This window comes from Gouania willdenowi, unplaced genomic scaffold (genome assembly GCF_900634775.1).
Source record: "Gouania willdenowi unplaced genomic scaffold, fGouWil2.1 scaffold_3_arrow_ctg1, whole genome shotgun sequence".
NCBI lineage: Eukaryota > Metazoa > Chordata > Actinopteri > Blenniiformes > Gobiesocidae > Gouania > Gouania willdenowi.
The window spans coordinates 1,676,367-1,703,866 of record NW_021145162.1 but is presented as its reverse complement, the minus strand read 5'-3'; the positions used below and the strand labels follow the sequence as shown (position 1 = coordinate 1,703,866).

Genomic DNA, 27,500 nt, shown 5'->3' with positions numbered 1-27,500 from the left:
TGTTCACTCCTGTCTGAGTGCTCTGCTCGTGATGGGCTGCGTCATTCTCATGCTGCTCTCAACGTCCACACCAGAGGTACAGACACATAGACAAACACGTAGACAGACAGGTAGAGACAGGTTTGTGTTTGCAGGTGAGAGAGCTGTGGGAGGAGGATGGTGAAGATGAAGATGAAGAGCTTCAGTGTGTGGTGAACCTTCAGCTGAGGACTGTGAGTGCAGAGGTGAGGACACAAGCTTAACCTGAGGCTGAGATAACGAAATTACAAACAGACTAACTAACTAACTGACTGACAACTATCTGGTCAACCTTGTGTGTGTGTGTGTGTGTGTGTGTGTGTGTGTGTGTGTGTGTGTGTGTGTGTGTGTGTGTGTGTGTATGTGTGTGTGTGTGTGTGTGTGTGTGTGTGTGTGTGTGTGCGTGTGTCTGTGTGCGTCAGCTGGACTGTGAGATTGAATCCATCAGCCTGCAGCTCTCCCTCACAGAACAAACCAATGGTAACATCTTAATCTTTTTCATCTTCTTCATCACCTTCAACCTTCATCACCTTCATCATCTTCTCCTCCTTCAGGGGTTTACTCTGTATTTTCATCTTCATCTGGTGCTGATATTCAGGTTTTCTCTCACAGTCCAGACCCAAACTCCCCCGAGCAGTGAGTACACACATACACCCACACTTGGGACCTCTTTTCTTCGGTCCTTTCATTGATTTTTCAGAAGCTGTAGAAGATGGATTTGTGAGTGAGGTCTTGTGGGCTGACTGTCTGACAATGATGTAATCCAGGAGATGCCAGTGTTTAGACCAAGGATGCATCCAGGAGGTTTTGTATTTGTTTTTCATTTAAAATATGTTGTTGGTGATGGTGAGATTGTTCTCTGCACAGAGACTTTCTGAGACAATTTGCATTAGTGTGGCCGACGCCTTCCTACATGTCATTATTCCTCCCCACCCTGGCATTAAAGTCACCCAGTAGCAGAATTTTGGCACTTTTGGGGATTTTATGGAGGTCCTCGTCCAGCACCTCATAGAATTAGTTTTTCACATCCTTGTTTGATGGCAGAGTAGGTGCATAGGCAGTGAAGAGGGATGCGTATGCATACGCATTGGTTTGTACCTGTAGGTGTTTCTATGAGACTTGGCAGAGGACGGTTCTTGATGGCCAGGCTGACACCATACAGGTGATGTTCTCTGTAGCCTTTCCAGAAGAAGTTATACCCAGCTCCCTCCAGTGACCCCTCGCCCAGTTGTATGGTCTCACTTAAAGCAGCGATGTCAGTGTTGTAGCACTTGAGCTCTGTTGTGATCAGTGATGTACTTCGATCGGACCTGTTGGTGTTTTAGCTCGAGTCCAACTGAGTTCTGATGAGGATTAGATTCTTGGTTTTGTGTGTTTTTTGACTGCTAGCGGAATACCTTGATAGCAGTATCCTGTCAGGGTGGACAATTGTTAGGTCATCTTTTCTTGACGTTTCCCCATTTGGGGTGAGCAGTGTGGGTGCTTAATGGGACTGCTCAGGCACATAGGGGTCTGCCGCAAGCAGCTGCCACCCAAAATTCCAGTTGCTGACAACTGTTACGGCTGAATTTACGGTTGACCTCATTTGAAGACATGATTCATTTCTCTGGTTGAATGATGGAGTCCAGGAGAAGCATTGATGATTTTATATAAAAAATAGTTTATTCTAAACTAAGAAAAAAGGTACAAGATGGAACAAAATTAGCGTCCGTCCAGGCGGACGTCCGAAGGAAGTGCCACGCCCCTCCTAACAGTTTCAAAGCCTAAGCTTTTTATACAGATAAGAAAAGGTCCCAACAGTGAGAGACAAAAGGGAGGGAGTCAGATGCCCATAGTGGAATTGTTGGAGGATGATGAAGATGTTATGAGAAGGTTCTGCTCCAGTCTTTATCTGTCTTGATAAGTGTGTGCGTCAGTGTATGTCTGCATGTGAGCAGAGATTCTGGCTTGGCAGAGACTGTGCTGCACTGAGAATAATACGATCTGTACTGTTTAATCATGATTCAGCTGTTCAAAAGTGTAAAGATTAATGGAGTCGTCATGTATTAAAACATGACAAATTGTACACATGAACATACATTTGAGGATATGATGATGAATATAAAAATGACCATAACATTCCCCACTTTTGGTCGCCTCAACGACCAAATCAAGAAACAAAATTATTATATTCCACCTTTGCTGTCTGTCAGGGTTAACCATTAGCATCGTTATTGTCATACATTGGATATATTCTTCTTTTGTGAGGCACAGATATATCAAGAAAAATGTGGAAATAAACTTCTTCATCATTATTATTAATGGCATGAATCATCAAAAATCATCCTTTATTACATCTAGATAAGCAAAAATCATCATTTGCATCAAGGACATCACTCGTCTTCATCGGCTGAGTTCAGTGGTAACTGGGGTCACCAATAGCCATGGTTAGAATCACCGCACTTGATTGGCTGCATCATGAGTGAAGAACCTTGAGTATTTTCCTCAATCGTAGCAGAAGGGTTTATGACTGTATTCCTGCAGCTAGGTGTGAGGTTGTCCTCCCTCAACCTAGCTATGAGCATTTGGTGTGGCTTATAAACAAAGCTAGGCCCTTGTTCTAGAGCGTTTTCTTGTGTGTGTGTCTCAGTGGCCTTGTCGGTTCCCCCTTCATTGTTCGGTCAGCCTCCGTCTCAGCATCAGCTGGTCTCGGCAATCATCTTGGATCCATGTCGCCCGCTGTGCGACCTTCACTGCCGTGTGGGTCGTTCATTTCGGTCGGCGTTGTAGATGATTGGTTGTTGTCTGAGGAAGGGTAGTCTCCACACACCTGGCAACCTCTCTTGGGATCGGCTGGTACCTGAACAGAAGGGGGGGAAAAACACCGAAACAGAACTCTTGGGATTGGCTGGCGCGATCCCACTACTGAGGCTTTAGCTGGTACCTGGTACCTGGTAGGCTTTAGCTGGTACCTGGACAGAAAAAAAAGGGGGGGGGGGGGGGGAAACACTCACCCAAAATAAAATGAAATAAAATAAAATAAAATAAAATAAAATAAAATAAAATAAAATAAAATAAAATAAAAAATAAAAAAAATAAAAAAAATAAAAGTTTAGCGGTGTTAGGTTTAGTTAACTAACTAAATGAATAGTTAGTATGGCCAGGAAGGCAGAGACAGGTCAGAGGTCAGGATCTGAGAGTTTTTCAGATCCTAAAAGGTGCTGCTGCACAATCACACAATGGTTAGGTGTGGGTTAGTGAGCTTTTAGCCATGCTAGCTCAATGTTATCTGTAGCATTCGCACGCGAGTGGGAAAATATGAGGCTGAAAGAAAAGCAGGAAGTATTAATTCGATTTTCTTTTCCTGGAGTAAGAAGAAGCATAGCTGGAGTTGCAGTGATTATCTGTGGTACATCTACTTACCTGGTGAGAAGCAACAATTTGAGAACCACTGTTTACAAGGACATGCAAGTCGGACGGAGAAGGACATGCAAGTCAGACGGAGAAGTGTGGAGTGTGATTACATGTCTTCTCAAGATGAATACATACAATTGGGAGACATGGAGATGTGAGAAAGCTAAATGAGTTTAACCAAATAAATAAATAATGTTATTTATTTATTTAAATTGTTTGTTTCATTTTTCGTTGCTATCTCTTATTTGTGAAGGAGAAATCTTATTCTATCCTTTATTTATTCTGAATAATGTTAACACTCCACACCTATTCACATAGCCTAATTCTTTTATAGAGCTGAATTTGTCAGTTCATTTATTTCATTCATTTCCCTCATAATTATTATTTGAGATGTAATTTACTTAATTTTGAAGGTCAATTGGTGGCAAAAGTATCTCCTATTCTGTGTCTGAACCAGAGTTCAGCGAGATTATTGGCCCTTTAAGGTTAGACAGAATTAAAGTTAAGTTGAGTCGAACAATCATATTGTCTTTTGCTCTCTGTATTTATCCCATTCGTAGGGGTGACGAGCCCCAGCACGGTTTGGAGAGCTTCCTTAAATACTTGGAAGTTACTTAACTTTAAACTATCTCTTATTTCAATCAATTATCAAGAATTTCAGGAGGACCCTTTTTTAAATCTCAGGCGACCCAGATTGGGCCACCAACCCAATGTTGAGAACACTTAATTTTTCCCTTAAAAGTGTCTAAACCCAGTGAAGGTGTTTTATGGTCTTGCACGCTAAGTGCTGGTGGAACAAGAAGAAAATGGTTGGAGGGTTTGAGGTATATTTTCCTATGATAAAATATAAATCAAAAATCAGAGGGACGTTGGCCCCTCCCTTCCCTTTTTTACATAAGAATACATTTGGATTCTTAAAACCATATGATAAATATCATTGGAAAATCACTTATCTGATCATTTTGGATGTGTCTCCGTTTTCCTCTCTCTTGTGTCCGCCTGCCTTTGTGCCCTCCAACCTCCTCGACCTCCTTCTCCTCAGCCATAAAGGTCAAAGCCAGGGTCAACTGTACGCTCCTTTTGGAAATTTGAAGATCTGTCCCCACTCTTGCAGTTGGATTGGAAGTCGCTGTAGTCTCTGGAATAGATATTATGTTAGAACATCCACAATATGTCATATTGTCACGTGTCTATTTCAATCTATTTCCCCTTTGCTTCCCAGTTACAGTTATGGACAATATTTCCCTTTAATTCTCATCCTTCATCATAAGAAGCAGTGACCAGGCATGGCGGCGAAGAGGAAGGATCGGAGTCGAGAAGGCGGTGGCATTCTGTTAGGAAACACTCAGAAACAGAAAGAGAGGAAACCATTAAGACTTAACTGGATAATTTAAAATATCTCTTTTCTTTAGTTGGATCTGATTCGTCTCCTTACAGCGACCTGTATTTTGGAAAAAGCTACATAATAACAACAACTAAGACGAAGACGTAGACAAGTGCACACCACAACGAGTATACACATATAACAACAAAAAACATGGACACTGAACATGAACAGTAAGGTCAGTCAAGGTCAAAGCCAGTCATTCCACTGAAAGTGGTATCATATATAAAAACGTCGTTTGGTGTTTTTAAACACCCAGAAAAAAACCTTTAAAACCTGGTAACTTTTTAGAAGGCCCAAGGCCTAAAACCTTAATTTTTAACAAGCAGCAGTGTTTTCTGAACACCCCACTACATAATTGGCAAAAACAGGGAGAAGATCAAGTGCATCAGAACCCAGGAGGAAAAGAAGGTGAAACAGAGGAACATGTGTAGTCAAACAGCCATTCATCGGTCAATCACTCAATGACACGTCCACGGCACATTCGCACTCACAACGCGGTTCTCTCAGGCATACGTAACGTGTCATCATTCAGTCACTCATGCACCGCACACGTTCATGCCTCAATTTTCACGTCCATGCATTCACAAGGTTTTGTTGCATAGTGTCTAAGTAGAATATAGGTCTCATCTAACCCACCAATGGCGATAGCCAGTCCACCTCGTCTCTCGGGGTCAATGAGCTCTTATTGCCCCCTCATGCTTGGCAACCTTTTAGTGTTAATTAATTGCTTTTTACTGGTATCGTCTGATTACTAAGAGGTACGCTCCTTTTTACTTCCGCCTTGGCGGAGTCTTAGATTATCGCCCGTGGTACTGACAGTCTGCTCATCTGCTGATCAGGCAGGAATAGCACAGCCGTGTCTAACTCAACAAACTCAACCGCGGTACCAAACCGCGGGAAATTCACCCGCCGTCCGTCTCCAGAAATGTAAAAAAGAATCTCTGAATCAGCAGGGCTCAACCACCGCTCTTGAAAATAAGAGTTTGGGAGAATAATTCAACAGTACCAAACTGAAGGAAAACATCCCCGGTACCAAACCGAAGGAAAACACAAACTCAACCGCGGTACCAAACCGAGGGAAAATTTCGCACAACTGTCAGGACTTTTATTGGGCACCTCTAAGATTGAACGGAGCACGCAACCTCTAATAACCCTCACTCTAAGGGAACGTAGAAATTTGTTCAGAACGGTATTCGGTTACCAAGCATGTATCAAATCAGGTGGACCGCTATCCCCCAAAGAGCGCTTTCCCTAGCAAGGTTTATCCTTTTTCTGCACATTAAACCAGGACTTCTTGTTTGAAAAGTAATTGCCTATGTACTCATAGCAACTAATGGGACATTTTTTCTCAGGAAAAAATCTGGTACCCCCCCCTGCTGTCGAGTGGCTTTGGGCCGGCAAGACAGTACGACGCGGTAAGGGGGAGGCGCGCAAAATGAAAACAATGAATGTTGAACTAGGCTGTCTGTCGCAAGCAGCTTCAAAAAGGGTAAGGTACAGATTGTTTACGAGGGTATCGGTCAAAAAATGTCAAAATTTAAACTTGGTTGAGGCTGCAGTCCTCAATCTCTGTCTCAATTTTCCTGAAATTGAGTAAAAACAAAAGAGAAAAAGAAGAATCGTTCAGAAATAACAAAGGAGAAAAACGTGTGAGCTCAAAAAAAATCATGGCCAATAAAAATTAAAACTTCAGCTCCAAAAGCTGAGGCAACAGAGGGCTCTTTCTTCAGCAGATGTAACCATATCTTGCATTGTGGGGGCCTCCCCTCAATCAAGAAAATAAATGAAAGAAAAGCAAACAAAAACAACCTTATCAGTAACACTATTTTCTTCCCCTTTGTTTGTTCTTTTCTCATAAAGGCAACAGCAGTGTAAATAAATGAGCAACATAATGAATAAAAGCAAAGATAAATGATGGGCACACTTGATCTCATGTGGCAAACAGAAGGGTTCTGTGTGAAGTTCTGGTGGTCCTGTGTTTCTCATAGTTATGAATGTGGGTGTGTGACTGTATGTCTGGTCTGTCTGCGTGTGAGAGAATAAATGAAAACAAAATAATCTAGTGCACAGTCAGAAGATAGAGGGGTTAGTATTGTGCGAAGGAGAAGCTTGTTGGCTATTTGCTAGTTGTCCCCCTCCATGCCAATGTTCAAGGCTAAAGTGATTTAGCACTACCACCAAAGGCTGTGGTGGACTTCTTGTTGCTTGGTATCCTTGTGGCTTTTGAAACAGTGTCTTTTTGGTGAAGATTTCCAGCAGACGTGTGACCAGTCTGCAGTTGCTGCCCATCATTCAGGCAGTAGTCGTGGCGTTTAACTCGCAACTCATTGGTGGGGGGAGTGTCCACTCCGACGCCCACAGGTTCTCAGTCTTTGATGATGGGGCATTGGCATGCGGCCCATTCATAGACGATAAAGAGTTGACTTGGGACTGAGCGAGTTATTTCAGCATTGCTTTGCTGAATGGGAGTTGAGTCCTTGAGTCCTGAAAGGTCACACACCTTTGATTGTCCATTTCCTTCTGATGCTTGGTCCTTTGAATGATGTTGACATCCCATTAGCGTAAGAGTTGAAGGTGATTTCATTCTTTCATTGAAGATGTCGTTTCTTCAGGGGGCAACCACAAAGCCAACAGAAACTAACAATTTAAATAATAAAAAATGATAATGATGGTAACAGTAATATTAAAATAAAATAAAATGAAATACTGTATTCATCTGTGTGTGTGTGTTTGAGTGTGTGTTGCCCATCAAACATGAAATCAAAATAAAATAAAAATAGTGTCTGTGTGTAATGGCACTATTCTGTAGGCACAGGAGAGGTGAGAAATCACAATGTTGTGTCACAAGTGTGTAGTGCACTAAACTGGCCAGTGAGGGGCGCCACCTCTCTCTTGGGATGGGTGTGGCTGTGCGTGTGCGTGCGCCCGTGCGCGTGCCTGTGTGTGTGCTCTCTCTCTCTCCCTTTCTCTCTCTCTGTACGTGTGTGTGTGTGTGTGTGTGTGTGTGTGTGTGTGTGTGTGTGTGTGTGTGTGTGTGTGTGTGTGTGTGGTCACACGTCCAAAAAAAAGAAAAACACAGCAGCGACGTGTGTGTGTTTGGCTCTCTGTCTTTCTCTCCCTTTCTCAAAAGCTGACACTCGTCCAAATGAAAGCATTAAAGCCAAGCCAAAGGGAGAAATCTGATTCCACGTTTAAGCAAAATAAAAACAAAGATAAAAAAAAATAAAAATAAAATAAAACTCGCCTGAAAGCATGATCTGAGTTCACATCATACCAAGATTGTATATGCGTATGCATATATTATTTGTTTATTGGGTTGTTCATCTGTTTGATTCACAGAAACACAATTTAGGTTAGATTCGGGGTTTTAATCTTTCGGTACAGAGGTGAACTCAGATCATGGCACCGCTGGGATGTTTTGGAAACCTTGTTGCCCGTCTATCTATGGTCAGGACCTCACAGGCTGTGGGTGTCCGAACAAAACCAAAGTAAATAATGACCAGCCGTATTTTATGCCTAAACAAAATATCCGAGCCCGAAGAAAACCAGAGAGAACCTACAGCATTAAAAAGCATAGAACCTCAACCATTTGAGCCCTTCTCATAGCTATTCACTGCGTCAAAACACAGAACAGCTGAGGATCAAAATCAAAGCTCAAAGCTGAAAATCAATACAATGCTTGACTGGTTCCAAAAAAAATCAGCACAGAGCAAAATATATATATGTAAATGAAAATTTATATATATATGTTTATAAAGGCAGCTTTACCTTAGTCCGAATTGGTGTTTGAGGTTCAACCGATGGTTCGTGCTCCAGTCTCTGTCCGAGGGCGGACCACCGCGGGCCAGCCCCGGGGCTTCAAGTGTGTCCCAGTGCTGGTCCACGGTCGATGCCCCACAGAGCAGAAGATGGATTCAGTTCGTCGACGCCAATTGTTACGGCTGAATTTACGGTTGACCTCATTTGAAGACATGATTCATTGCTCTGGTTGAATGATGGAGTCCAGGAGAAGCATTGATGATTTTATATAAAAAATAGTTTTTTCTAAACTAAGAAAAAAGGTACAAGATAGAACAAAATTAGCGTCCGTCCAGGCGGACGTCCGAAGGAAGTGCCGCGCCCCTCCTAACAGTTTCAAAGCCTAAGCTTTTTATACAGATAAGAAAAGGTCCCAACAGTGAGAGACAAAAGGGAGGGAGTCAGATGCCCATAGTGGAATTGTTGGAGGATGATGAAGATGTTATGAGAAGGTTCTGCTCCAGTCTTTATCTGTCTTGATAAGTGTGTGCGTCAGTGTATGTCTGCATGTGAGCAGAGATTCTGGCTTGGCAGAGACTGTGCTGCACTGAGAATAATACGATCTGTACTGTTTAATCATGATTCAGCTGTTCAAAAGTGTAAAGATTAATGGAGTCGTCATGTATTAAAACATGACAAATTGTACACATGAACATACATTTGAGGATATGATGATGAATATAAAAATGACCATAACACAACCATAATAGCCCTGTGCCGCTGCTGTGCAGAGACCTAGCTAGGAGCTCCCACATCATTCAGTCCTGCCCCTGTCATCAGGTACCTCATTGCCAGCAGACTTGTAGTGAGTAGTTGGTTTGTCTCACTGAGTCAGTAGCCGATACCTCCGCCTGAAGATTATTTGGAGTGATGAAGTGATTGTGCATTTTCCAACATCACTTCTTTGCTGTGGGGAGTTGTATCCAATGGTAAGGGGGACCCAGGACGACCGGAAAATCTGCACAGCTGCAGGAGGCTGCGGGAATTCCATTCTCTCCTTTGACCGCCTAAGGTACGCCTACCAACACCTGCTTTTCTGTCAGGGTGTGGTCCCCTAGCCTTTAATTCTTCCCAGACTAACCCTCAAGGCAGCGGGTAATGGCTGATGCCATGACGTGTTCACACTATAGGCCTGCACACTACACCTCTGGGGGCCACTGCAGCGCTGAGATTTCCTGAAAAGTTAGTCTGGGGCCACAGGGCCCCGGTTACAGTGTGCAGCCACAAGGAGGCCTGGCAGGAGTCCTGGGAGGAGTCCTGGCTTTAGAGAGGAGAAGACTGATGCATATTAGACTACGTTCACCACAAGGACTACAGGCAGCAAACTGAAGCTAGCATCACAGCACCCTGTGGACTAAACACACACGCACGCACACTGACACACACACACACACTCAACTGTAACCTGTGATGATGTTACAGTGACGCATTATGTCCGTTCTGTCTTGTGCAGCGTGCGGCGCCGCCTCTCTCTGCAGCTGCCCATCCTCCATCACTCCTACCTGCCTGTGATTGGAGGCCTCAGCTGCAGCAGCTCCAATCAAACGCTGGATGGAAAGTCACATGACTCATGCTTGAGTCTTCCTTCAAAATAAAACTAAGACTGTGTTGTATTGTTTCCAGTCACTAATGCATAGACACACTGCTTGGTGTATCACTTTAAATGGTCGTCATTACACCTGGTGACTCACTGTTTACATGAATCTGAACAATAAAAAACTCATTTATTCATTCATTCATTTATTGTTTCTACACCATCTGTACCCAGTCACAGGATAACATGATCACCAGTAGAACTGTAACACCAGCTGGTCTAAGAGCTCACACTGTTCATTCAGCACGCACACACAATCTGCCAATTGGTCAATAACGACACAAACCACGCCCACATCGTGGCTCAGTGGTAGAGCCTCATCATCAAATTGACATTTATTTTATTTATTTATCCAGCTTTGCCACACCATGTCTTTATGTCATGCACGTTATTTTGAAATGATGTTCTTTATAAATAATAATAATAATAATAATAATAAAATAACCGAGTTTGATCTTTATACATGTTTTTGTTCTTTTTTATTGCATGGGAGAGATGCCCCACCCCCCACCCCCCCACCACCACCAAAAAAAAAAAAAAAAAAAACTTTTACTTTTACTCGAGTAGATTTTTACACCAGTAACTTGACTTCTACTTAAGCAAAAATGTAATCAAAGTAACAGTATTTGTACTTAAGTGGATGTTTTTCTGTTCTCTTTCCACCCCTGGTTGTTTGTGTAACACACTGCGAGGGTCATGAAAAAATGTGCTAAATATATCCAAATCTTTCTTATCATTGTTACAAAACAAATACACAAAACTCTGTGTTATAATAATGTCATTAATCATGGATTTACACACAGGACTGATGAAGTGTGTACGTGTGTGAGAGAGCACAGGGGGATTGTGGGTAACATTAGACTATTTCAAACTGTTTCCTGTTGAATAATGGATCACAGGAAGCTGGTGGGGGTCACTTCCTGCTGCTGACAGGGCTCAGAGGAAGTGTGTGCGTGTGCGTGTGCGTGTGCGTGTGCGTGTGTGTGTGTGTGTGTGCGTGTGTGTGTGTGTAAATATTTCCGTGGAACTCTCGTCAACCTCCACAAAAAGCCACCAGGTGGCGTCCTAACCACGTGTTCACCTTCTCCTCTGCTCTGAGCTCCTCCTCTTTTTAATGAGTAGAAGAAACTGTGATTGAAACACACACACACAAACTAGGAGGAGCCTAAACTCTCCATCCAATCAAAGGCTGATTTTCAGGTAGGGGTGGGAGTTGTTCTCAGATGACCCAATCATAAGTCATCTGTGTGTGTGTGTGTGTGTGTGTGTGTGTGTGTGTGTGTGTGTGTGTGTGTGTGTGTGTGTGTGTGTGTGTGTGTGTGTGTGTGTCCGACTGGTCGGACCTGTATGAGAACCGTGTGTGCGCTAACTGTGTGACGTCACCTGCTCGGTTCTGAAGAGGAGCCGTCGTGGACGCGCCGTGCGTGCTCTCACAGCTGGAAAAGTTTGATGAGGATGAAGATGATGAAGATGATGAAGATGATAATGATGATGATGATGATGGAGCACTGACCACGGTGAGTGTCCGTCTGTAGTCACTTTACAAGGCAAGGCAAATTTATTTGTATAGCGCATTTCATACACAAGGCAATTCAATGTGCTTTACATGATCGAAAAGTGCAACATAAAAAAATCTACATTAAAATCAGCAGTTAACACAATTAAAATCATCAACAAACACATGACATCATCATCATGACCATAAATCTCTCTCAATCATATACAGTAGAGAAAAAAAGTTCCTTTAACTTTGATTTAAAAATGTTCACATTGGATGCTGACTTCAGCTCTGCTGCAGTTTGTTCCACTTCTTTGCAGCATAACAACTAAAAGCAACATCACCATGGTTACTGTGAGCTCTGGGCTCCACTATCTGACCTGTGTCCATAGATCTCAGAGACCTGCTGGGTTCATACCTGACTAACATCTCACTGATGTATTCTGGACCAAACCCATTCACACATTTACAGTATAACCAGCAGCAGAACTTTACAGTCTCCTCTGAGGCTGACTGGGAGCCAGTGTAAAGACTTTAAAACTGGACTAATGTGTTCTGACCTCTTTGTTCTGGTTCAGTCACTTTACAGACTGTAGTTTAAATGATTACAACTTAATTACTGTCTTTACAACAAAAGCAGACATGTCTGTCTGTAGTCTGTCTGTAGTCTGTTTATTGTCTGTCTGTAAATCTGTCAGTTTTCTGTCTGTTGCTAACTAGTCAGTACTAAAGGGTCTTTCTGTGACTGAGGGGGCGGGGCTTCACTGATACTTCCTATTGGTGCATTAATGTCAGATGTAGGCAGGGTGAACGCTGAATGACGTAAGCCTCTGATTGGTCCCTGCAGGTCACGTGACCAACATGCTCCTCCTCCTTAGCCTGGGGCTCCTTCTCCACTCAGCGCTGACTGTGCATCGTCACGGCGCCGACGTCCCACTGGCCGTCATCCTGCCACGCACTAACACCGAGTACCCGTGGGCATGGCCTCGGGTTGGCCCCGCCCTGGAGCGTGCGGTGCGGACAGTGAACTCTAACCCCGCCCTGCTGCGCGGGCGCCACCTCACCTACGCCTTTGAGAGCAGCGAGGATGGCGGGGGGCGGTGCTCTGAGTCGGTGGCGCCGCTGATGGCGGTGGACCTGAAGCTGGCGGTGGAGCCATGGGCGTTTGTGGGCCCCGGCTGCTCCTACGCCTCCTCGCCCGTCGGCCTCTTCACCACGCACTGGGACATCCCCATGGTGACAGCAGGCGCCCCGGCCGTGGCCTTCGTTGGCGGAGACTACCCGTCAATCACCAACACGGGACCCACCCACAGGAAGCTGGGCCGCTTTGCCACCGCCATCTGTCGCCACTTCGGCTGGAGCCGCCACGTGGTTCTGATGTACAGCGACAACAAGCAGGACGACCGACCATGTTACTTCGCTGTAGAAGGGTTGTACACGGAGCTGAAAAACAGCAGCGTTACGCTGGTGGACCGTGTGTTTGAGGAGAACAAAGCAATTAACTATTCACACATCCTGGAGGACATACAGGGAGACGGCAGGGGTGAGTGCTTCCCGACTGCTAGCTATGCTAACACTACACTACCGCTACGCAGTCACCAGCTAACATGGTCACCACTTTGACCTGAACCCTGGTTGGATCTCAGAGTGGGAAGAAGTGTTTATACCACAGACACAGACAGTCGCACAAAAACACAACAACAGCAACACAGTCGCACAACAACTATACAGACCGGCACAACAACACATCAACAACACAGACCAACACAGTCGCACAACAACAACGTGTCATCCGACAACACCGGCTGCTTCGTGTGTGAGCTACAGCTACAGCTACAGAAACGCCTAGAGCTACGGCGACATATACGGCTATTTGTAATATCTAGTTTCTTCTATTCTTATTGTTCAGTAGATTTCAGTCCGATTATATCAACCAGGGAACACTACTCATGGTTATTCATTAAATAATTAAAAAGAGCCATTCAAACCTATTGGATCAGTGACACAACACCACACATACTTTTTGGTCATTCACAACATTGTGAAAGAAATGTTGTTGCATGTAGCACGTGAAACAGATGGTGCTTTAGGAGGGAAACTATATCTGCAGCTACAGCTCAACACACACACACACTCTCTCTCACAGAAACATGAGCCACATTGATCGAAGCAGAGTGGAGACAGAAAGCCTAATGATGCAGCACAAACACACAAAGCAACACACAATGACACACAAAATCAACACACAATGACACAAACACACAAAGGATCACAGAAACTTCCAAATGTACCAATAACATACAACTACACACAATTTTTTTCTTAATAATTTTATATTTTGATAAAAGTTACAAGATGATTATTCTTGTAATTTGCACTACATAAATAAAGTTCAATTGAACTGAATTAACACAGTAACACGCAATGCCATACAAACAAATCCACGTGTTTCAGTCTGTGGGTTGTTGCCGAGGCAGCAGACTCTCAGCCAATCACGCTGAACTAACCTTCATCCTCCCAATGTTCCATCTGCTTCTGTTAAAGATTAATACACTGGAATGTGAGCTATCATCTTCATCATCATTGTTCCACCATCTTCATTGTTATCATCTTCATCATCACCATGCATTCCATTTCCATTTTGAGTTGTGGGTCCCCATCGGGAACTTAACACCCCTCCCACAGGATCCCACACCATGCAGCTTCTCTGGTGCTTCACCATGTTGGCCGTCGACCACTCCCTCTGGCACTCCGGACACACGGAAGTCCTCACTCAGGCTTTCACTCCAACAACTGCTCCCACCAACGTCTCCGCCTCACTCTTTCCTCAGCCACTCGATGCATACGCTTTTGATGGTTGGTCAGGCCTGCCTTACTCCAGCAGACCTTCCCGCACCCCTCATACCAGCACACTAACCGGGGGTTTCCACTGGATTCGTCTCCGCTGCGCTACGGCACGATCCGGTTTTGCTGTGTGTTTTGAGTGCGTCACGGTGCACTCCGGTTGGATGACGATGACGTCACGAGACAGAGGAGTTCTAGCGTTATTTATATAATCGTGTGAGAACGCAGTTAAAGGCATGTTTTATAAATGCAACAATAAACAGATAAACAGGTCAATGTTCCTAATGAAGGAGAACAAGAAGGTTGGACTCTGGATTTGTCATAGACACATTTTTTATCAACAGCCAACAGAGACGAGATAAAACTGCACCAGTAAAACATGAACTAAATCAAAGTTGCTGCAGTTTACAGTGAGTTACAGTATGAGAGGAATCAATACAGTGGATGTGAATTTGTTTTTACACATTATGACGTTTTGGTGATGTAGTTACTTGAAATATAATCTGAAGTGTTTATTTTGAAAAGTAACCAGATATTTTATTGCGGAGTACGTACTTAACTTCCTGTGTAGCTTCATTTGCTCTGTGCTGATTGATGCGTCGTGCTCCGGTGTCCACCAGAAATAGAAGTCTTGCGTATACCAGGCGGAGGGCACCAGACTGTCACAGCTGGGAAGGAGCAGACACGCAGCGCAGCGGACCCGGTGGAAATAAACACATAGAATAAAGTGGAAACCTATCAGATCCAGTGGCGCGGCGGTGACGTAACACAGCGGAGCCACATCAATCACTCTCCCCTCATTCCTTTCCATTTGAGATTCACCGTCCCCCCACATATACGAATGTCCTTTCTGACACTCCCATTTGTACAAATACTCCATTCTCTCCCCCACCATATCCTTCCATTTCTTCCTGTCACCACACAACTGCTCCACATCATTCCAGTCAAACCCAGCCTCATTCACCATTCTCTTCCAATACAGCACCGTTTTCTTCTTTTGGCCCTTCCAACTTAGTATACCACCCAAACACCATCATTCGCCATTTACATCACATGACCCACTCGTTCCACCACACGCTTCTCAATCTTCCACCTTATAGACTTCACACCCAGTTGCTTTCTTACATCTCACATGTTCACCCCTCTAGCCTGCATTTGTTTTCAATGACTCACCATTCCTGTTACTCCATATATACCTGTAGCACTTGTCCATCCATTTCTGCAACCTATTCATGTCTCTCACATACTCCACTCGCGCCTTACAATCATACATCAAACTGCTCTCCACACACGCCTCCACTACTCTCTCCTGACATCTTTTTGACATTCTCTTTCAATCATCGTTTCACTCTCCATCACAAACCACCTGCTCAGCTAATCATTTTACTCACATCCACCTCCGAAATTACCCAACTTCTTATTCAATTCAATTCAACTCTGTTTTTATAGTGCAAATTACAACAAAGTAACCTCAAAGTGCTTCACAAAAAATAGAGTCCATAGTAAGAAAGAAAGAGCCCAACAAGATCTACATGAACAAGCATTTAGCGACAGTGGGAAGAAAAAACTCCCTCTTTTTTCATAGGAAGAAATCTCCAGTGAAACCAGGTTCAGAGGTGACAGCCATCTGCTTCAACTGGTTGGGTTATTGAACAGAAGGGCAAACAGAATAGGATAGAAGGATAGTCCATCCGAGTGTCCCAGACTAGTTGAGACACAAGCCATCGATCAGGAACCACCAGCTCCTGCATCAAGACACCTGAAACAGAAGAGAGAGCGGGGGGCGAAGAGAAGGCACAGACTGCAGGATAAACTTGTTGCTAGTGGGAAACGTCTTGCGGCATCCTCCATGCTCTGAAATGCTACCACTACAGACAAGGTTTCGTCTTGTACTGGTCGCACGTAATGATATATGGGGTGGACATCAGTGTAACTGGTGTGAAGCAGTGAGAGTAGTATGATGGGTTATGCAACGAGGGACAGAAGTGGGGGGTTGTCTACAACCCGGCACAACTGTGTCTGACAGGACATCATCCCATTGCAGCCCATTAGAGCTATGTGTGTAGATGATGGATTGTGTTTGAATATAATGTTGGTATTCTACAATATAATCTTAGTTTTTAGTTCCTATTTTCAGGTTTAGGGCTTTGTTCCTAGTGGCTAGGTTAACGCTATTATACGGTATACGCTTTAGCATATAAGCAGGTTTTGAGTTTACTTTTAAAGGTGGAGAGAGTAGCAGCTTCCCATACTAAGACTGGGAGCTGGTTCCAAAGGGGAGGAGCCTGGTAGCTGAACTCTCTGCCTCCTGTTCTACTTCTAGACACTTCAGGAACTTCCAGAAGTCCAGCAGACTGAGAGTGGAGTGATCTACCTGGACGATAGGGCACTAACAGGTCTCTAAGATACACAGGAGCTTGATCATGTAGAGCTTTGTATGCTAACAGGAGGATTTTAAACTCTATTCTAGATTTTACAGGAAGTCAATGAAGGGAAGCCAACACTGTAGAAATATGTTCTTCCCTGTTAGTACCTGTTAGTATTCTAGCTGCAGCATTCTGAATTAACTGGAGACTTTTTAGTGAGTTACTAGGACATCCTGACAGTATAGAGTTACAATAATCTAATCTAGATGTAACACATGCATAGATTAATTTTTCAGCATCACTCTGGGTCAGGGTATTCCTGATTTTATAGATATTACGGAGGTGGAAGAAGGCTGTCCTTGTGATTTGTTTAATATGAGAATTAAAGGATAAGTCAATATCAAAGATAATGCCTAGGTTTATTACTGTGGTGCTGGGTGACAGAGTAATGCCATCCAGAGACACTATTTACTCTGATAATTTATCTCTGAGGTGTTTTGGACCAAATAAAATCACTATGGTTTAATCCTGGTTAAGAAGGAGAAAGTTACGGCTCATCCAGGATGTGATGTCATTAAGACAAGCCTGGAGTTTTAATAACTGATGAGTTTCATCTGATTTCATTGAGAGATAAAGCTGTGTATCATCTGCATAGCAATGGAAATTTATATTATGTTCTCTTATAATGTTACCTAGTGGAAATATATATAATGTAAAGAGTATTGGTACTAAAACTGAACCTTGTGGAACTCCATGATTAACTGTGGCGTGCACTGAGGAGAGATTATTAATATGAACAAAGTGGGTTCTGTCTGATAGGTAGGATTTAAACCAATCCAGTGCTGTTTCTTTAATCCTAAAAACACTTTCCAGTCTCTGCAGCAGTAGATGATGATCCACTGTATCAAAGGCTGCACTGAGATCTAAGATCACCAGAACTGAGACCAACCCTCTGTCTAAGGCTAAGAGGAGATACAGTGGGGCAAAAAAGTATTTAGCCATCCACCAATTGTGCAAGTTCTCCCACCTAAAAATATGAAAGAGGCCTGTAAATTTCATCATAGATATACCTAAACTATGAGAGACAAAATGAGAAAAAAAAAATCCAGATGATCACACTATAGGATTTTTAATGAATTAATTGGTAAATCCCTTGGTAAATAAAGTATTTGGTCACCTACAAACAAGCCAGATTTGTGTCTCTCACAGACCTGTAACTTCTTCTTTAAGAGGCTCTTCTGTCCTCCACTTGTTACCTGTATTAATGGAACCTGTTTGAACTGGTTATCAGTATAAAACACACCTGTCCACAACCTCAAACAGTCACACTCCAAACTCCACTATGGCCAAGACCAAAGAGCTGTCAAAGGACACCTGAAACTAAATTGTAGACCTGCACCAGGCTGGGAAGACTGAATCTACAATAGGTAAACAGCTTGGTGTGAAGAACTCAACTGTGGGAGCAATTATTAGAAAATGGAAGACATACAAGACCACTGATAATCTCCCTCCATCTGGGGCTCCACACAAGATCTTACCCCGTGGGGTCAAAATGATCACAAGAACGGTGAGCAAAAATCCCAGAACCACATGGGGGGACCTAGTGAATGACCACCAGAAAGAACACCAGACCTAGTGTAAAGCATGGGAGTGGTAACATCATGCTTTGGGGCTGTTTCTCTGCAAAGGGACCATAACGACTGATCCGTGTAAAGGAAAGAATGAATGGAACCATGTATCATGAGATTTTGAGTGAAAACCTCCTTCCATCAGCAAGGGCATTGTAGATGACAGGTGGCTGGGTCTTTCAGCACGACAATGATCTCAAACACATCACCCGGGCAACAAAGGAGTGGCTTCGTAAGAAGCATTTCAAGGTTCTGGAGTGGCCTAGCCCGTCTCCAGATCTCAACCCCATAGAGTTGAAAGTCTGCGTTGCCCAGCGACAGCCCCAAAACATCAGTGCTGTAGAGGAGATCTGCATGGAGGAATGGACCAAAATACCAGCAACAGTATGCGAAAACCTTGTGAAGACTTACAGAAAACGTTTGACCTCTGTCATTGCCAACAAAGGGTACATTACAAAGTTTTGAGATGAACTTTAGTTATTGACCAAATACTTATTTTCCACCATAATTTGCAAATAAATTCATTAAAAATCCTACCATGTGATTTTTTTTCTCATTTTGTTTCTCATAGTTGAGGTTTACATATGATGAAAATTACAGGCCTCTTTCATATTTTTAGGTGGGAAAACTTGCACAATTGGTGGCTGACTAAATACTTTTTCGCCCCTCTGTAATTGGTTACTTTTACAGGCAGTCTCTGTGCTGTGATTGGCTCTAAAGCCAGACTGAAAGCTCTTGTATAACATATTCATAAGTAGGTGATCACATAGTTGACCTGCAATTACTTTTTCAAGAATTTTGGAAACAAAAGGGAGATTGGATGTTGGTCTATAATTTGACAAGTCACTTGGATCAAGGGTTGGTTTTTTAAGGAGAGGTTTGATTACAGTGGTTTTAAAGGCCTGTGGTACATAACCTGTTACTAGAGATGTGTTAATCCAGTTCATCATATTAGTGCTAATTAGTGGAAGAACATCTTTAAATAGTGGAGTTGGGATTAGATCTAAAAGACAGGGAGTTGGTTTAGAAGCACTAGCTACTGAGGCCAGTTCAGATAGACCAATTGGAGTAAAACTATGTAAATAAAAGCTACATGTTGGGAATATTTCAGGAGCTGCTTTGTTTAAGAAATTATTAAACACTCCTGCAGGGGGGACATTAGCTTTGTTTCTAATTGTTTGAATTTTATCCGTAAAGAAGTTGATGAAGTCGTCACTGCTCAGGTTGACAGGAATAGAGGGTTCAACAGAGCTGTGGCTTTTGTTGAACCTGGCTACAGTGTTGAATAGAAACTGTGGATTGTTTTTGTTTTCTTCTATTAAAGTTGAATAATAAGAGGTTCTAGCTTTGCAGGGAGCTTTTTTTTTTAATAAGTTAACAAACTTTCTCTCCAGGCAGTATGAACTTCTACCATGTTTGAGGAGAGCCACTTCCTTTCTAATCTTCGCGACACAATTCAGATTTATACCAGGGGATGACCTTTTTATGAAATATCTGCTTCTTTTTAACCACGGCAACAGCATCCAGAGCTGTGTGCAGTGACAACATTGCACTGTTGATCATCTGTGTTCTCTGTCGTGGGACATTGATATAATAATAGTCTGATATCTCCACCCTCATTCGTTCCAAACTCAAGCACCTCCTCCTTATCTTCATTATTTCTGTCTTCCCATTTATTTATCACCCTCTTCACCTCTTTCACCCCTTCATCCATCTCTCCTTTCAATCCCACAATTGTAGTGTCATCCTCAAAAAGCGCCAGAGGCACTTACACACTCACCGTTTCCGAACTACCTTTCTCTCACACTCTCTCTCCCGCAAAGATTCCCCAGGTACCTATCTCCACGTCACCCCACATCACCTCCCACTCTCCTCCTCTCTTCCTCCGCCTGCCTCATCACCGCCTGGTGATAAGCATTTAACAGTATGGGTAACGTGGAGCAACTTCCAGTGCCCTTCCATCCGCCTAATCCTCCACATCCTCCTGCATCCGTAACATCATTTACACCCCATGCGCCATCGACCTTCTTTTCCTGAAACCCGCTTGCTCCTCATCTAACAAACCCAGATGTTCCGCCCACCATGCAAACCTCTTCGCTATTACTCTCGCTAATATCCTGCTTCCCATTCTCAACAAACACCCCCCCTAATAGTTGTTTTTATCATTCCTGTCTCCTTTCTTAAATAAAGGTACCATCAACCTAACTTTCAAAGATTCATCCCATCTGTCTGCTCTCTTCTCAATTATCTCTCTCACCATCTGTATCATCCTCTCTTTCACTTCACCACGTGCCATCCTAATATATCCAATTTTCAATCCTTCATCCCCAGGCGCTGATTCTTTCAGTTCTTTCTCTGCCGCTTTATTCTGCTCCCTTTCAGAAATCTTATTCAGCATCTCATTCGCTCTTACATCCTTTCACAGATCTGTCCCTCCATTTGATCACATTTGGTTCCTCCTCGTACCTCTCACTCTCCACCCTTTGGAAATGTTCCTTATATTTATTTACCATTATATTCAGAGCCTTACATCCTTTACTCTCAATCTTTCTCAAACATGTATACATCTCACCCACCCTATTTGTCTCACTCCCTTCCTGACACAGTCTTATCTTTTCTCTCCACCATTCTTCTTCCAACCTCCTCAAACACCTCTTCAACTGTTTGCTCACCTCCTTCACCTCCTCTCGTGCTTTCACCATCACACCCTCTAGTCTCTCCATCACTCGTCTGTCTCTCCTCGGTCACAGCCTTCTTCTGTTTCCAACCAGATGTATTCTCTCATTCCTCCTTCTCACTGCCACTCTTATTCTCTCATTCATCACATTCAACTCCTCTTCATGTTCAATCGTCCATGGGTTTTGCACCCACTTTTCATGTACTCCACACACTTATTTTATTGTCTCAGTCATCACCTTGGAAAGTACTTTCCATTCTTTCCTTCCATCTCTTCTTGCATTCTCCTCTTCCACCAGATCTCTCGTTTTCTCGTCATACTTCTCTCTCTTTTCCTGCTCTTTCAACAACTGGCATCTGATCTTTAGTACTCCCCTTTGTCTCTCCTCCTCATACCACCTTTCATACATCACATTGAACCACGTCCCTCTCTTATGCCTCATGTAACTGTTCACATTCACTAAGTCATACTCTGCACGCCAGTCTACCAAATCTCTTCCAGCCTAATTTGCTCTGCCTATCCCATACCTCCCATTCACTCCATATCTCTTGTATCCTCTTCCAACATTTGCATTAAAGTCGCCCCCAATTATAAGCTTTTCATTTCCACCAATTGCAACTCCTCTCCTTCTACGCCTCTCCTCGCCAACACCTCTCCTACCTCTTCAGTTCCTCAGCCCTGGTTGGGAATAGTTGGTCCAAAGAAGAACCCTCCTTAAGGCAGTTGCCTGTCTTGGCCCAAAGTCCACCACCAGCTTCGCCCCAGTGCGGACCCCCGAGGGGCCCTCACCTTTAATGGTTTTTAAAGAAGGGTCTGGGTCGGCTGGCTCCTTCCCCCTCTGTTGTGGGAGGGGGGTTGTTGGGCATCTCTCCTCACGGATTGACCCCACATTGCCCCCCGCCCCATGGTAGGTTATTTGTCGCACTAAGGCAGCAAGCTGCCTGGGTGAGTCCCCGTTGCGCCTACATGGAGGCTTCCCACCAAGCAAGGCATCATCACCATCTTCATATTAATCATCATTATCATCATCATTGCTATGGCCCCTTCTAAGCTGAGAACCCAAAAGGCTTGAGGGGCCCCAACATAAACAGGAATCAAAGTTTTCAAAGTATTTATTAACAAAAAATGATTCAAAGTAGCAACAGAACAAAAGACAACAAAAGAGCACTAAGGCTCCTCAATGACTAAAATAAACTTTAAGGGATATGCACACAGTGCTACACCTCCGATGCACTGCTCACCTGCATCGGGAGCGTCTGCAGTGTTGGATGTGACATCCAACAGCATCCAAAAGCACTGCTGAGCTGTTACCTCTGTTCATTTGAATTTTTGAATGTTTATTGTTGAGTTCAACAAACTCTCACGAGTCTCATGAATTTAATAATATTTAATTGTGAGTTACTGCATCGTCTTTTATTAAACGCTAACAGATGTTAAAGGGCCAATGTTACGCTGAATCAACTTTTCTCTGCTTTAAACTATTTAAAGCTAAGCTATTAAAGCTATTAGGGCTTCATACACATGCCCAAAGTGTTTTTTCATTGATTTCCTCAATCATTAGTTAGAGGCTCCTTCCTTACTGCAGGGTGAGCCCAAATATCGCTACAATTTGATGACGCTGTCATGAGTCTGCTTACTTATTCACTCCCTGTTCCTTGATTTTGCCTGTTCCTGTCCATGTTTTCCTGCTTGCCCAGTTTTCCTGCTCTCCACAGCTGCTCCTCATTCCCTCGTCAAGTTGGAGGAGGTTACTTATACTCCCTCTGTTCTGTCAGTCTCTTGCTAGATGGTCAACCCGTTAAGAGAGACTTCAAACTCCTAGAAAGTATTGAGAGTTCCTGAGTTTGATTATTTAAGTGGGGAATTGAGAGTTTCTGTTTTTGATTATTAAGTGTGGAATCTGAGTTCTTTATTAAATAACAAATCCGAGTGGGGAATATTATAGTTGTCTTCCTGGTTTTGTGCGGGGCCCGTTTATTCAATCTTATTTTGATATTTCAGTATCTGTCTACTCCTTCCTGCGTTGCATTTGAGTTCTTCTGTATACTTGTGATAGTACCATCGAGCCAGATATGAACTCAGCATCACAGAAAGAAAGCTCAATGGAGCGGCTAGACAGACTAGAGAAGTGTATGGAGCAACATCAGGCTCAGTTACAATCTGCTACTTCTGATGTTCGTCAGGCAGCTGCAGCTAATGATCAGTCCATTCAGTCACCCCAGAGGGCTATGGTGGTGACCCTGAAGGATGTAATCCTTTTCTGACAAACTGCTCCATACTCTTTGCCCTACAACCACAAACATTTTCCACCGAGAGGGCCAAGGTGGCTTTTGCCAATAATCATCTGACTGAAAGGGCTCGGTTGTGGGGAACGGCTGAGTGGGAGCGACAGACACCTGCTTGTTCTTCCTTCCAGGCCTTTGCGGATGAACTCCGTAAAGTTTTCAGTGAAACCTCTTTAGGTCCGGACGCAGGGGGAGGTTTACTAGGGATGCGACAAGGGGCCCGCACTGTTTCTGATTATTCTATTGAATTCCGGACCCGAGCCCTTCAGAGCCAGTGGAATGCCGCTGCCCAAATGGATGCTTACCTCCTGGGTCTGAATGACTACAACAAAGATGAGCTGGTTTCACATGACCTTCCCTCATCTCTTGATAAATTGATTGAGTTTGCCACCAGACTGGATCGTCGTATCCAAGCCCGACGGCAAGAAAAGAGGCACAGAATTCCTGAGCGACTTCCTGTTCCACGACCACGTCCTCCAGTAGATGTAAACCACTTTCCGGCTCCTTACGATGGTGGTCCCGAGCCTATGCAGGTGGGCCGAACCAGTCTTTCGCCAGAGGAGCGAGAACATCATCGCCAGAGAAATCTCTGCCTTTACTGTGGAAAGCCCGGCCATTACGTTTTCAGATGTCCGGTAAAAGGGGCACGCTCATCAGAAAGGGGAGTACTGATGAGTCTTTCCTCCACACCATCCCCTATCAAACGACCCCACTTCCAGGCTCGCCTGGTGCTCAAACGTGGTACTCACACCCTGGCTACTTTGATAGATTCAGGCTCTGATATTTGCCTTTTGGATGAAAACCTGGCCCAACAATTAGAGATCGAAAGTGTTCCTCTTCCAGCATCTGTTCCTGCTAATGCTCTGGATGGCAGACTCCTTGGTACTATCACACATCGCACAGTTCCTGTTCATCTGATACTGGCTGGCAGGCACCATGAGACTGTCCAGTCTCACATTCTGAAGACACCACAACATCCCATTATTCTGGGGTTCCCTTGGCTTCTCCGACATAACCCACATATCGATTGGTCTACGGGTTCCTTTATTAGTTGGAGTCCGTATTGCCATCAGATCTGCCTGAAACAAGCGATACCAGCACCAGGCGTGCCCATTGGTTTACACAACCAGTTCATCCCCTTACAGGTGACGAAGAAACGAGCGTCCGCCAACAAAAAGAATCAAAAACCTCGTGAGTTTTACAACGCGGCTCAAACGGTGGCAAAGAACGAGTCGTTGAAATGGCCAACGCAGCCGCCGTCGGCTCTCTGCCAATCACAGGCCAGTAAACCCAGTCACGCTCTCACCGGTTCCGAAGTGGTTTCCAGGACGAAGGAGGTGGTGACGCACACTCCGCCTCGGCACAACAACAACGCAGCAGCGGCAGGCCACACCCCTGGCTTCGCCTCCAAAAGGAAACAGAGGAAGTTGGCCGTCAACTTTGAAGCAGCGAAAGTGAACGAAATGGAGAACTCCAGACAGAACGACTTCTCTGGGGAAGAACTGATGGAATTCAACAATAGGATGTTGGAGAGTGAAGAAGAGGAACAAGAACCCGAGACAATCCTGTCCAGCTCCCACATGGTTGCCAGCCTCACATGGGACGTGGAGGAACGGGTCAAAGCTGCTCTGGAGGACAGTCCGGGACCCAGCACTTGCCCTGACAATCTTCTCTTTGTTCCTCAGCAGCTCCGGTCGGATGTTCTGCAATGGGCCCACAGTTCTAAACTCACATGTCACCCTGGTATCCAGCGGACTAAGGAGTTCCTGCGGCAACGGTTTTGGTGGGGTTCCCTGGATGAAGACACCAGGGATTTTGTCAAATCCTGTCCTGTATGTAATCAGTCAAAACCTACACACCAAGCACCTGCTGGACATCTTCATTCCCTACCTGTTCCTCATCGACCTTGGTCCCATATATCCCTTGACTTAGTTACCGGCTTACCTGCTTCTGACGGACACACCACCATCCTGACAGTCATAGATCGTTTTAGTAAGATGGCTCATTTCATTCCTCTTCCTAAACTTCCGTCGGCGAAGGAGACCGCCCAAATTATGTTGCTAAATGTTTTTCGCCTGCACGGACTACCTACTATTGTCTCGGATCGGGGTCCACAATTCACCTCCATTTTCTGGCGGGAGTTCTGTTCGCTTCTAGGGACAACTGTCAGCTTGTCTTCAGGTAACCATCCTCAATCAAATGGCCAAACCGAAAGAATTAACCAACAGATGGAAACCATTTTGCGTTGTATGGCTTCCAAGAGCCCGTCCTCCTGGTCCCAACAGTTACTGTGGGTCGAGTACTCGCATAACACTCTGCAAAGTACGGCCACAGGCCTTTCACCTTTTCAATGTGCATATGGGTATCAGCCACCCTTATTTCCGTCCCAAGAGAAAGAAGCATCTTGTCCATCTTGCTCCAACCCTACCTCCTCCACCACCAACGCGTCTGATTGATGGGGAACCTGCTTACACGGTCCGACGCCTTCTCCGTTCCAGGCGCCGTGGCAGAGGACTCCAATACCTAATCGACTGGGAGGGGTATGGTCCTGAGGAGCGATGTTGGGTACCTGCCAGGTTTATCTTGGACCTGCGTCTCATTCGAGCTTTCCATGAACAACATCCGGACCAACCTTCGGCGGCCGTCACTGCTTCTGGCCGATCTGCTTCTGGGGTGTCTTCTGTCCTTCCTCCTGCGGCCTTGGATGACCAGCTGGACAACAGTGGTTCTGTGGAGGAATCGAGTGGTGGTTCTTCTGTCTGTTCGGAAGGGGGTTCTGGGCATTCTGAGGAGTTCTGAACCTCCACCGGGTTCCCCTCCTCCCTCCCGGTGTGGTGGTTGCTTTTGGGACGGCAGGAGCCGTCCCTTGAGAGGGGGGTTCTGTCATGAGTCTGCTTTCTTATTCACTCCCTGTTCCTTGATTTTGCCTGTTCCTGTCCATGTTTTCCTGCTCTCCACAGCTGCTCCTCATTCCCTCGTCAAGTTGGAGGAGGTTACTTATACTCCCTCTGTTCTGTCAGTCTGGCTAGATGGTCAACCCGTTAAGAAAGACTTCAAACTCCTAGAAAGTATTGAGAGTTCCTGAGTTTTATTATTAAAGTGGGGAATTGAGAGTTCCTGTTTTTGATTATTAAGTGTGGAATCTGAGTTCTTTATTAAATAACAAATCTGAGTGGGGAATATTTCAGTTGTCTTCCTGGTTTTGTGCGGGGCCCGTTTATTCAATCTTATTTAGATATTTCAGTATCTGTCTACTCCTTCCTGCGTTGCATTTGAGTTCTTCTGTATACTTGTGATAGACGCATTCTCATTTTGATGACGAATTTGACATTTCAGCGTCCTTCGTGCAGTGCTATGTATGTATTTTCTACAGTCTATGTATGTACCGGCAAACGCCCCTCTCGTGTTTATAAAGCAGCATGAGCTCAGCTACAATGTGGGTGGGAGGAGGGTGGGCCGTCCTCTGGCCCTACGTCACCGTGTGGGGAGGAGGAAGTCAGTGTCCCATCTATAGACACGCCCACTCATGAATATGCATAAGTCCAATGCAAATCAGCCCGTTTGTATAGGTTTGATCAGAAAGTGACTTTTCAGAGGCTAAAACTCTAAAGCTGCTCAGTAACAAATGATGTCACTTCCTGTTGGTCTCAGCACTATTGGCTGTTTAATCAGAGTTAAAGCTGCAGCGCATGCGCCCTCACATCTCTAATCATTAAATCTGTGATCGATCTCGTGGGTCTTATGAAGACGAGCACTTAATCTAAACACTGTCAGCTGATTGGCTGAGCTGGAGAGCTACAAAATGAGTAGAGTTTGATGGAATAGGAAAAGGGGGTGTGGTCACGGATGGCTTTAAACCAGTTCTAAACCATAGGTCTGGCCTTTTAAGAACACTTTAATGAAATACCCCCCTGGACTAGCAGTAATCTCCAGTCCAAACTAAAATAACAAACTTGCACAATGTGGAGTAGGTAGTAGAACCACATGTCTGCTGATGGTCAGATGTTGGAAC

At 44.3% G+C, this 27,500-nt stretch overlaps 2 protein-coding genes across 12 annotated transcripts in view; both read left to right on the top strand.

Moving 5' to 3' along the window:
• LOC114460087 (gamma-aminobutyric acid type B receptor subunit 2-like) overlaps window positions 1–10,434 on the top strand; it is a 19,424-nt gene extending 8,990 nt beyond the window's left edge. For 8 of the 9 annotated variants that reach the window (XM_028442122.1, XM_028442120.1, XM_028442118.1 and 5 more), the window contains 5 exons: window positions 1–76; window positions 135–224; window positions 441–498; window positions 573–654; window positions 10,050–10,434. The exon at window positions 1–76 is cut by the window's left edge and continues 134 nt beyond it. In XM_028442122.1, coding sequence (XP_028297923.1) covers window positions 1–76; window positions 135–224; window positions 441–498; window positions 573–654; window positions 10,050–10,191 — 448 coding nt within the window. In that variant the 3' untranslated portion in view covers window positions 10,192–10,434. The remainder of the gene's footprint in view (window positions 77–134; window positions 225–440; window positions 499–572; window positions 655–10,049) is intronic. The other variant, XM_028442121.1, reaches the window with a different exon arrangement.
• A 1,074-nt stretch (window positions 10,435–11,508) lies between these two features.
• LOC114460101 (atrial natriuretic peptide receptor 1-like) overlaps window positions 11,509–27,500 on the top strand; it is a 53,700-nt gene continuing 37,708 nt past the window's right edge. For all 3 annotated transcript variants that reach the window (XM_028442133.1, XM_028442134.1, XM_028442132.1), the window contains exons 1-2: window positions 11,509–11,707; window positions 12,536–13,231. In XM_028442133.1, the coding sequence (XP_028297934.1) occupies window positions 12,550–13,231 (682 nt within the window). In that variant the 5' untranslated portion in view covers window positions 11,509–11,707; window positions 12,536–12,549. The remainder of the gene's footprint in view (window positions 11,708–12,535; window positions 13,232–27,500) is intronic.